Here is a 12369-nt window from a genome sequence, read left to right on the forward strand (position 1 = left end):
TGCGGTGGAGGGTTTGGGTCTAAAACTCCTGAAAACCTCATTCCTGCCCGAATCCCTCGTTCCATCTCCCTTTAAACACGTCACTTGTGCCTCGGCAAAGCTGCTCCCCCACGGCTCTGCTTCCAAAACCCACGAGCAGCAGAATCTGCCTCTGCCACAGAGCTCCGCAAATCCTGGATGCTTCCAAAATTCCAGCTCTTCCCGAGCCCTTGTAATCCCAGAATAAATCCATTCCAGCAGGCTCCAGATTCTGGATTTAATCCAGAATAAATCCACTCTGAGCTCCTCTAACCCACAGCAACATCTGCCCCACGGAGCTGAGCTACTCTTCCATGGGAATCCTGGAATTCCAGAATGGTTTTGGGACTCTAAACCCCCTCCAGTGCCACCCCTGCCATGGGCAGGGACAACTTCCACTGTCCCAGGGTGCTCCAAGCTCTGTCCAACCTGGCCTTGGACACTCCCAGGGATGGAGCAGCCTGTGCCAGAGCCCCCCCAGCACTCCAGGACACGGAGATGGAGATTTTGGGAGTATCAGCAGCTCCTGATGTGCATGGACTCACCCCATGCCTGCCTCACTCAAGGATGGAGCTGGATGTCCCTGGACACTAAGGACATGGGATTCTTCCCTACAGACACAACAGTGGAGTGGAAAAGATCCCTGCTGTGAAACACACACACCCCATTTCCAGATGTGCTCCAGCTGGGATTTTTATTCGGTCTCTAAAAATAAATCGATATTATTTTTGGAAAAAGCCAGGATACATTTATGAAACACTCTCTCTTGCTGAATGTTTATGGATTCCATGTCCACCTCCGAATTTCCTACTGCTAAATCTCCAACAAGAATAAAGATATTTCAAATAATGGGCCTTTATTAGGATTAAGCAAGGCAGAGAGCAAAACTTTTAAACCACAGCATTTCCAGACTTCTAAAGTATTTAGTTTCTCCCTTTTCTTTTTTTTTAAACCCCAAATAACTCTAGAAAACACAAAGTTATTTGAACATCAGCAAGAACAATCACACGGAGATTTATCAAGAACAATCTGTACAGAGAGTTAAACCTGGATTTCCAGCACTGAGGAATTTGCTCTCAGATTCCTGTTCAGCACTCCAGCAAAATGCAATATCCAAACCTGCCAATATCCCAATATTCCTGCAATTCCATGAGACTTTCATGAGTGTTTTATCCAGCTTAGACCAGGAGCTCCCTTCTCATCCTTGATGATGCCAGGGCTTTTCTCTCCCTGCCTGTCCTCACCAGCTCCTAGAAAACCCTTTTTTGGGGAGTCCCAGTGCCTGGCACGGGGAATACCTGGCACAGTGGGCACCAGGACAACCCATGCTCCCAGCCTGGCTGTCCCTGCCAGGAGCAGCTCCAGCCATTTAAAAGCAAACCAAGGCAAGGAACGAGCTGGCCTCCTCCACATCCATTTATTTAGATGTTCAGGAAGCCTTTGAAAAGTTCCCTGTGACAGGTCCTGGCCCTAACCATGAGCTATGTGGATGCAGAGTCGGGAATGGGGGGGATAAAGAGCTTGTTAAAAAAATAGGAAGCAGAGGGGCACTGGCAAGGAGCAGGGAATGCAAAGGGATGAGGGAGATGTCCGGCGTTATTTGTGGTCCCAGAGGGGTCAGTGCTGGGAGCTCTGCTGGTTTTAATCTAAATAAATGGCCCAGGCAGAGGAACCAGCTGAAATTCAGGGAAAGGGGTGAACAGGGAGGGAGGAGGAGAATAAAACTCAAAGGCAGCGGTGTTTGCTCTGCAAACAGCCCGACAAAGCTTCTCCCTTATCAGCTGAAAGGGCTGAAAACATCCAAAGTGGGAGGGAGGGACAGGGCTGGAGCTGGGGAGCTTGGACAGGAAATCCTGGGAGCTGCAGGAGCTCGGGTACCTGGGACAAAGCAGGGAGCAAACCCTGGGAATGTGGGGAGGATTTCCCGAGTCCCTCTCATGAGGCTTTGCACTGATCAGGGTGAGCTGGAGAGGCAGAATTGCAGGAAAAAACAAAAAAACACATGGGTGGCAATTTTCCCTCTGAGTGACTCCTCAGCCTCAAGTGCATTTTTAGCAGGGGTGAGCTCAAGCTGCGTTTTAAATACCAGAAAATGAGAAATATCTTCAATATTTATTGAACTATGTGCAATTTAAATGACATGGTAGATGTCAGCTGTGGCTCTTAATGCAGATAACAGGAAACAAGGCCTCCAAGGGCCTTTTTATTCTGAATTCTGAAATACATAGTCCAGAATTTCAGGTTTGGTGCAGAAAAATAAAAAGAGTGGAAAGAAATATGCTGAAATTCACTGTAGGGCACAGGGGCTCAGAGTGTTTTCAAATAATTTGATTTTTAGGAAGTGCATCACCAGGTATTTCTCACTCTTCAGAAAACATGGTGCATTTTCTCTTTATAAAAAGAATTTGCCTCTTTATTGCTCATGTGCTATTAATTCCTACTTTATACATAATTAGACTTCTTAATTAGAAGTTTGAGTGGCTTCATAGCCCCCCCAAAAAACCTCCAAAATATTTAATCAGTGGCCATCAGGAATCAAACCCAAACCACCTTATTTTCTAGCCTGTTGTCTTTAAGAACATATTAATAATATTTGGATTAATATTTAAATTATTATATATAAAAATATTTTTATAGGGTAAAAAAAAAAATTAAACAATCAAAAACAAAGTTGCAAAGAAGACAACAGTAAAACACTGAGAAATCAGCAACCTCTTTGTACCTGCCTGAAGTCAGCACTTAAAAACCAAGCTTTCAAAACAAGTCTGGCTGCCAAAGCTGCAAATCTCAGTTCTCTGAGAGGAAAAGCAAATCAATGATAATTAAAGCTCGTCTGTGAACACAGCCCTGGCTCTCCGGAGTGCTGTTAGAATGCAACATTGTCCAGGAGTCAGACCTCTAAAAAACCCACACAGGCTATTTTCTGGGAGAAGACCAGATCAAATAAATCTTTATTTTCCTAACCTTTGTTAAGTTGCAAATCTCCTTTTTTGGAAGAAAACTGAACTAAGGATCTCGGAATAATCAGGAGTGAGAGTTGCAGTGGACAGGGAACACACAGGCATATCAAATAACACAACCCCAAACATCACAGCAGGGGTATAATCCAAAATATATGTCTGCTTTGGGGGGTGGTGGTGGTGTATTTTTAATTTACCTAATGTCTGCACTAAAAATGCTGGATGGAAAATAAACGTGATTCTCAGCGTAGCGGGGATTACAATGTGGGAGAGTCAATTCTTAGGTTAAACTGAGCATAAAAATGTGATGTGTTTGACCACATGGCCTTTTGCTGCTCATAAATTTGTGTTTCTCTTTATTTAATAAGTGCTCCATTTGCTTTGTTGTGAACTTATGGCTGTGTATGAAACGCTGCAATATCAGCTACCCAAAACGAAATGGAATTGTTACCATTGTTTGACAACCTGCAAAACACTCCCTCACATCATGGCAAACACAAGGCTGGATTTGCAGCAAGCTCTTGATTCATCATTCCTTCAGGTTTGCTCATTTCTGGACTTCATTCTAACAAAAAAAGGCTTTTTTCCCCTCATTTTTTTTAAAACTGCTTGCAACTTGCTGGGAGAAAATGCAGGGGGGAAGGATTTCCATGAGAAATAGTTATTTATATACTTAGCCACACTTATTACATGTATTTTCTTGTGAGTTTTATTCAGATTTAAAACTTTGACTTGGGCAGGAGCCACAGAACCCACTGGGCTGGGACACTGTCCCTGTGCACACTAAAGCATCAAAATCACATTACCTTGCCCCCAGCTAACAGAAAATAGCTCAGCCTTCTATCTTAAACTCACAAACATGTGAGACTGTGTGAATCCCCCCTCCCAGCTCTCCCTTTAAACTCCATAATTTAAGCTCAGACACTTCCAAAATTCAGTTTTAAGGCAGGTAAATCGACATGTTTTTGCATGTTGCATTTTCTCTTTATAAAAAGAATTTGCCTCGTGTATATTATGTATAAAGTAGGAATTAATGGCACACTGCTCATGTGCTATTAATTCCTACTTTATACATAATTAGACTTCTTAAGTAGAAGTTTGAGTGACTTCATAGCCCCCCCCCCAAAAAAAAAAAACCCTCCAAAAAATTTAATCAGTGACCATCAGGAATCAAACCCAAGCCTTTGTTTTCTGATCCCCTACTCCAGGCACCTCTGATGTGCATTAAGAAGAGAAAAAAAAACCAACCCAGCTAGCCCCAGCAGTGAAGGTCCTGGCAAGCCCTTCAAACCAGCCTGAATTTCAGAGCCATTCAGCACCTTCAGCTGTCCTTGAGATGAATGGTTAACGTGAGTGTGAAACAACACTGCAAATCAGAGCCCTCATTTGCCAGCATACATCTAAATATAAGTTAAGTGTCTATCTTCGAGCTGCCAAGCCTGATTATTTTTGGCTGGTACACATAATATACAACCCTATGAATCACTCTGTGTAATGCTCCAGGCCTGTGGTATTCTGCTGGCACAGCTTTATAGAGGAGGGGGGGAAATACCAGAGTGGTGAGTGAGGAGTGTTTGGGAAAGGGTTTTTTATGGGGGACAACATCACCTGTAAGGCTGCTCCCCAGTGTGTGTCCGCAGATGCCTCGTCAGGTTGGCTGAGCGTGGGAAGATCTTGCCACAGTACCTGGACAGGGAGAGCCAAAGGAAACCATCAGGTGAACCAAAGGAAACCATCAGGAGAACCAAAGGAAACCATCAGGAGAACCAAAGGAAACCATCAGGAGAACCAAAGGTAACCATCAGGAGAGCCCACGGATGCTGTGGGCAATGGATTTGTAGGGAATTCTCCAAGCCTGACAGGAGGCTCCCACAGTGTGCAAACCTGGAGATAAGAAATGCTGACTTGGAAATGCCACGGGATGGGATAGACATTGCTGAGAGAGAAATGGAGCTAGAGACAAGTTTCAAAGGATGGCCTTGAAAATAAGAATGGATACTTTGGAGAAATAGAACTGTGAAAGATGCCACAGCACCACGTGCACCCCTCATTCTGACACCACTCCCAAAATCCCTTTTTGTGCTCACATCATGAGCTCATCCCTGATGGGGAGGACAAATCTCCCACCCCAGGGTCACAGGATTACAGAGCACCAGGAGCAGCTGTGGGAGCTGGGAGGGCTCAGCCTGGAGAAAAGGAAGCTCAGGAAGAACATTCCCACTCCTACAACTCCCTGACAGGAGGGTGCAGCCCAGTGGGGTCGGGTTCTGCTCCCACAGAATGGGGGACAGGACAATAGGAAACAGCCTCAAGTTGCACCAGAGGAGGCTTAGATTGGATACTTGGGATTTTTTTTCACAGAAAGGCTTGTCAAACGTTGGAATGGGATACCCAGGGAGGTGGTGGAATCACTATCCCTGGAAGTGTTCAAAGGAAGTGTGGACAAGGCACTTGAAGACAGGGTCTGGCTACAGCATTCCTGCATCAGGGTACAGAGGGTTTTATCACTGCCTGGGCAGATTGGCACTTGAGATGTTTCTGCATCTCCTTTATAGCCCTGTTGATGTGCTCATCAAACAGAATCTGCTCTTTCATCCTTGGAATTCACAGAATTTTCTCTGGATAAAGGCTGCAGTGCTATGGCTTAGGAGGCTGGCAGCTGCTTAGAGCAAGGAAATGCAGCCGTAGGAAATTAATAAAGGAAGGAATTGTGTTCCCCCATAAATCCAGGTCACAGTAAAATCAAAAAGGTATAAATAAAAACACTAATTGGGAAATAACAGCTCCTATTGTAGGAGGAAGCCATGACAGACTTTCCTTATTTCAGAGATCTTCAGCTGTCCTGAAGATGAACAGTTAATGTGAGTGTTCCCCAGCAATGAAAATCCAAATGTTAACTTGTGAGTGTGCATCTAAAATTTAAGTTTAGTCCCTTTTGTAAGTAGAAACCTCAAATTTCTAAATACTCAACTAAAATCTGAGCCTGCAGCTCTTGTGGCAAAGTTGAACATAAGAGACACATCAGCCAAAGTTTGTACCCACTTTCTGCACCCAAGAAATCCCCTCAGCAGGAGCCACCATGAGAACTTTGAGGTAAAACTGTGACAGCAGACAGAGGTTTATTATTAAATACCCTTGATCTGCTCCAGCTTGGAGCTGGATGGGTACATGACGAGTTCTGTGGATAGAACAGTTTGAAAATTTGTTTCCTGCATGCCATTTTATAAAATTCAATCATTTTTCCATAGCTGAGGTTGGCTATAGCTGGGACTGGCATTGGGAACGGCAGCGCTTGCTGCAGCACGCCAGAGACTTGGCCTGGGGAGCTGGGTTTGCTTGAGAATCTCCAGATCTGCTCCCAAGGTTATTAAAAATTACAAAGCAAACAGAAGATGCTGATTTCCTACCAGACAAAACAAGCTATTTCAGAGGGAATTAGTCATCCCAGCTCTGCTCTAATTCCACCGCTCCTTGTTTTCCCTCCTGGCGGAGATGTCGGTGTGGAGCTGCTCCACTCCCTGCTGGTGCCCAGGGCAGCTGCCCAGCTGGGATGGCACATCCTGGGCTATTCCCACATCCCGGGGTGTTTCCATGCCCCGGGGCTCAGTGTGGATGCCGTGGGATGCCTGGCTCACCTGCAGGTGTAGCGCTCCTTGCCCTTGCGCAGGATGGGGTCGGAGAGCGTGGGCGGCGGCGATCGGAAGTTGAAGGGGTGGTGGGGAAGGGGCTGCAGGGACGAGCCAGAGTCGGCCTTCATGGCTGCAAAGCTCTCCAGTTTCTCTGTCATCGTCTCAATGGCTGACATCTGCAAGGACAAGGAGATAGCTCCTGTCAGAAAAAGGGCAAGATCTGATGCACGGTTTTGGCTGGGCAAAGCCTCCTGCTGGTGTTGGCTCTCTTGGGAGTTGGAGGCACAGTGGGAAATGGAGCCACTGGATCCAGCCAGGAAGGACTGGAGTAGTGCATTGGTCATGGAGAAAGCAGGAAAGGCACAACTGGCAAAGCCAGGCATTTAGGTGCCAGAAATGAGCACTTGTTCACTTTCTGCAGTGTGCATGTGCTCACTTTCAGCACTTCAGATCAAAAATTATCTCAGAATACACTTGAGACATCCATTTTTACTGGGAGAACGCTGAAACTAAACACCATGGTCAGATGCCTGAGGTAGAACTCAATACCCAAGTCCAAACCAAAGTCTTGGGAGGTCTGATTTCTCCTACAACATCCTGGGGGCTCGGAAGGACAGGGCAGTGAGGGGTGGGTGGGCAGGCAGGGACACAAGCCCAGGAGAGGGGGAGCAGGGAAGTTTTGGGCCCAAAGCAGAAGAATTCTGGCGAGAGTGAAGTGGGAGGGATGTGTGAGGCTCCTCAGGGAGCTGAGAGAGGAGAGGAGAGGTGGAAGGGGTGAAGAGGAAAAGAGGAGGAGTTAGGATTGGGCTCAGGATGGAGTGAATCCACAGGGAGCTTGCTGGTGAAGAGGCCAACATTTTAATTATGGGTAGGAAAGGTTCAGCAGCTCCTAAAGGTGATGGAAGGATGGGTGGGAGGTGGCTGAATTTCCTGGACTGAAAGGGAGCTCCAGCCAAACCCCTGGATGTGAGCCGTGGCTGGGTGAGTTACAGTCAGGAGGGGCAACACCTTCACATCCCTTTGGGGTGGGAGCAGCTGGCATGCAGGCCTGGAGCTCGGTCACCAAGCAGAATGTCCCTGGATGCTTGATCAGATTTAGTTTGTATGACTTGGCCTTGTTCTCACAGACATGAGATTAAACACCACACCAGAAAGAGGGAGAAAGGGAAAACCCTGGAGATACAGGAGAAGGAGAAAGCAGAAAAGGAAAGAATGAAGCTGGACCATGTGCAAAAAAGGAAAAAAAATGGATCTGCATAAAAATCCTGCCTAAAGAACAGCACTTTTACTTTCATTGCAGCACAACAGGAAATCCAAGTCCAAGAGAGCAGCGCGGCTCAGAGGACGACGCCGACCCCTCGGACGTCCAGCTTCGTGCACTCCTGAGAGCACTTTGGAGATACCAGGGGCAGAAGAGAGGGCTAAAACAAACAAGGCAGCAATAAAGCTGCCTCCTGGCTGCGCTGACATCAGTGGGACAGGCGGAGGCAGCCGGGGCGGCAGCGAGGAGCGGAAGGCAGTAGGAAGCCATACATCACCCCGAGATGCTCGATTGTACAGGAAGGGCTGACCTTTTGCACGTTTACACTTTATTAAACTGGGCTTTAAAAGGATTGGGGGGGGGGGGCAGAGGGGGAAGAGAGCCAAGATATTGTTTAAAAATATATGGCTATGAAAAAAAAGTTGTCTTAATCACCCCCGAAGACATTGTGAGGGCTGACAAGCATTCATAAGCTGTAAAAAAAGAGGAGTAGTAACCCCCATTTCTCGATAATAGATCCACAGCCCCTTAGCTGGAGGCTCCCAGCCCATGATAAATAGTAAGTAATACTTAGCACCAGCCACTTGAAAAGGTTACTTGATCATTTACAGCACCAGCTCTGCCCCAGCTGCCAGTCATGCAACAAAACCATCACGTTAAAAAGCTCTCCGGACCTTTCAGAGCAGAGCTCTCAGCCCTTCACCGAGGTACCTGGAGCTCTCCTTTGTTGTGCCCTGTTCTTTAGGCACTTAGTCAGAGATATTTGCTGGCTTGAGAGCCGTAGGCTGGTTTTAAAATTCTAAACACTGGCCACGGCCTCTCCAGTGGCAAAGGCACTTTGCTATTTAGGGAACAACTGCCTGGTTATAATAAAACAGAAAGGGGGAAGAAAAGGAACTTAACAGGTGAGGAAAGGCTTTCCATTAAGTTATCAAAAAGTTACATTGGTTATTTATGTTGTCCAGAGTTTCATTTGGAATAGACAATGTAGGAAACTCCCAGGGAGCAAAGGAACTTCTGCCAACGACTGGCTAAGAAATAAGAGCTGCCTGAAATTAATTTTGAGAGAGGAAACGTCTCCTGAATGCTTTTATCACATCTTCTGGCTTCATCACATCCCAGTGAGGGCACTCTGAGAGAGCTGGGGATTAGTCACAGAGGAAAAGGCTGAGACCAGACTCGTGTTTGGAGTGAGAAAAGCCTGGCTAGAACGTGACTCTGACTGACCAGGCACAGGAACGTTGGTCCTAATGAAGAAAGCAGAAGCAGGAACCCTGAAAATGTGATTTCTTAGGAAAAGATCCAGGATCCAGAATTCTTAGCAGTGCTGGATCCAGGGAATGGTCATGGTCTCAAGGCTGCCAGAGCTCTCAGACACAGGGGGGGGATTGTTGGGGTGTCCTGGGCAGGGCACAGGTTGGACTGGATGATCCTTCCAGCTCAGGATATTAATACTGGAGATTCTGTGATAAAACTGGAAGGGGATCTGGTGGTACAAGTCTCCCACATTCTGGAACAAATGCCTCGTGTTCCTCTGCTGTGTCTGAAATACCTGATTGACTGCAGCATGGGAACGGCGCCTCTCCAGATCAAGTGATCTGAGCACAGCACCCGCCTTATTGAAAATCATTATTAAAAATCAGTTATCAGGAAGCTTTGGGCTGGAGTGATTGTGGATTTGAGGCTATTCTGTGTGATAAGCTGCTAGAGATAACCAGACCTTCCAGATCTTTTCACTGCCATGGGAAGAGGACGTGGTCAGGGTTTCAGGAACAATGTTAACAACCTTCCACCCAGAGCTTGCTCCTGCTTGGGGTCTGAATGTTTCTCATCGTCTCCTTGGGTTGCTTTGCCACGCTGGCTCCTCCCTGCTATCAGATTCTTTACAGGCAGATATCCCCACTATTCTAAGCCACACAAACACAGGATGTTCCTGGCCAGCCTGTCACCATTATCCAGCCTGGATGAAGGAAAAATCAGGGGAAGTTATTAACCAAACTCTGAGGCTGGTGCGAAACAATGCGGGAACTAAGTTTAGCTGTGAAAGCAACCAGGACCCAGATTTCACAAACCTGCGAGTTATTTATCTAAGGTGGGAAACATTATCAGGGGAGAACAATGCTTGTGACTATAAAGGAGAGCACAATGAGGAGCAGGGAGCTGGGATCCCAGCCTGGGCACAGCAGGAGGGACAGGGATAGCTGGGGACTGTCACACGCACGGCTGAACCCACTGCCCTGCACTGCCACACACTCCTCATGATGTGGGAACTTCAGGAAGGTGGAAAATGCTGCTGCCTTGGGGCTGGGCAGTCCTCCACCTTCTACCACTGCAAATGACACCTCCCAGGTGTTCCCAAAGGAAAAACCACACGGGCATTGTGGGCTGTGGAAGGGGAGTTTGGCAGAGCCTGTGAGCTGCCCAGACCTCATCCCTGTTTTTCTGGTAATGCAAAGGAAGCAGCGAAGCAGAGCTGCCATCATCCTCAAACTGGGAATTAAATGTGTCTGGAAGGAACTGGTGGAGAACAGTGGAGTTTCCAGCCAGGCCCTAGGATGAGGAGAAGCCTGATCCCAGTGATCCCAGTGTGTACCAGCTCCACCCCAGCATTCCATCAGCAGCATCACTGCCTTTACCTGGGGGTGAAAAAGCAGCGGGGAGGGTCGCAGGTACTTCTCCTTGAGGGCACCCACGGGGTCTGTCACCTTCCGCTTCTCCACCCTGCTGGACAACAACACAGAGGGTTACATACCTCACAGGCAGCCCCACACAGCCACTCTGGGCTGAAATTACACACAGGGTTATTCTCTTCCTCACACAAACAATGCAAAGGGTTATTCTCTTATCCACACAAACGTCTTCCACCCCCTTCTCCTGGACACTACAGATTCTGATGCACAATTGCCCCGCAGAAAGCACTGGAAATAACATGAACACCAATCCCCTCCTTTGGGCAGTAATTTTTTTAGCCTTCAGGCTGATGACTAAGAAAACATTTTGCTCCTGCTCTGCTGCAGTGGTTTGTAAACCTCTGCTGTTGTGAAAGGTCATGGAAAACCTTGCATTTAGAGCAAAACTGTCTGAGCAGGAGAAGCTCTAGGGTCCACAGCAGGCAGCCCCTGCATGGAAAAAAAAAATTGTCTTTGAAAGTTTTTTTATCTGAAGAGTTAACACTGGGCCAGACTCTGCAGCCCCAAGCGTGCTGAAATCATTAGGTGTTTCATATTTGTTTCCTCCCTCACAGCTGAGACATAATTTGCATTGAGTTTCTTTGGCAAGCTCATGTGAACGAAGATTTAAAAAGTGAGGGACTGGTGGGAGAATTCTGAAGTGGCTCAGAAACCTGAGTTGTTCTGATATCACCTTGGCCCACTCAAACATTTCATGTTTAGGCATCTGAGATGCAGAAATGCCCCTGAAGTGAGGCTCCTATTTTTGAAAATATTGGCTTTTCTTCCATGAAATATTCTACTTGCTGGGAAATGGAGGTGTGGAATCACAAAAAAGACAAACTGAGATGTTCTCTGAGGGGAAAAAAGTGTTGAGGAAGTAACTCCAACAAACACAGCTGCATCTTTAAACGGCTGGAATTGAGTCCATCCAGCTAAACCAGCAGAAATCCAAGAGTAAGAGTGATTTTAACTACATTAGTCTAGCATAAATTGAGAGCAAATTATTTTTGCTGCATTTCAGCTGATTGGTGTGTGGATCAAATTACCAAAGAGTTTAAAGAAGAGCCCTGCCGAGTGCAGTCAGCGAACTGTGCTTAATCTGCATTTAATTCTTCTTGGGTAGAGGGAAAGAGAAGAGCTGGATTGGAAACACAGCCAGAATTAGGGGGCTTTGGAAGGTACGTGCTTTTATGGGTCTGAGTTGCCAGAAAAACCAAAGAATGAGTAAAAAGTTGCTCCCTGAGCCCTCTGACCAGCCCAGCTTTGCTCTCCGTGAGGCACTGAACTACCCAAGGGGACATCCCTGATCCCAGCAGAGCCATCTGGGGAGAGCCCTGCCTGCTCTGTGTGCGTAAAACCTGGTGAACTGACAGCATTTCCCCAGCTCTGCCATCTCCCAGCACCAGGAATGGAAAGACAAGGTCCAAACGTCCCCGTCAGAGCCGAATTCCGCAGCGCCTGGAGGATTAAGCCGATGGTTTCAGCCCAGTGCCTGAGAACGTCACCCCCACGGGCTGAGCTAAAAACTGCCCCCATTTCAGACTGTCTGGCCGCATTAAATTATATCACCAGGAGAAAATGTCAAGGATTTAAGTGGCCTTTGGGAGAAAAAAATGAAGGAGCCAAATGATGTGAGAGAGTCTGATAAAGGGAAGTTTAGAAACAAAATATTTCCATATTTTTCAAGCTGGGACTTGGAAGCTGGGCTGTTTCGCTCATTACATCAGAAGTCTGATTCGCAAGCAACGCCACCGCTGACTTTCTATTTTAACACATGACTAAAACTATGTGCATCCCATGGAATGCAACAAACGATGCCCCCATCCTTC

General features: G+C 46.9%; 1 protein-coding gene across 3 annotated transcripts in view; it reads right to left on the reverse strand.

Annotated features, from left to right (window-relative positions):
- PRDM16 (PR/SET domain 16) overlaps nt 1–12369 on the reverse strand; it is a 320553-nt gene that overhangs the window by 13824 nt on the left and 294360 nt on the right. For 2 of the 3 annotated variants that reach the window (XM_059866707.1, XM_059866705.1), the window contains exons 10-12: nt 10505–10592; nt 6614–6783; nt 4587–4664 (exon numbers count right to left, since the gene is read on the reverse strand). In XM_059866707.1, the coding sequence (XP_059722690.1) occupies nt 4587–4664; nt 6614–6783; nt 10505–10592 (336 nt within the window). The remainder of the gene's footprint in view (nt 1–4586; nt 4665–6613; nt 6784–10504; nt 10593–12369) is intronic. The other variant, XM_059866706.1, reaches the window with a different exon arrangement.

Source organism: Haemorhous mexicanus, chromosome 23, assembly GCF_027477595.1.
Source record: "Haemorhous mexicanus isolate bHaeMex1 chromosome 23, bHaeMex1.pri, whole genome shotgun sequence".
NCBI classification, from domain to species: domain Eukaryota; kingdom Metazoa; phylum Chordata; class Aves; order Passeriformes; family Fringillidae; genus Haemorhous; species Haemorhous mexicanus.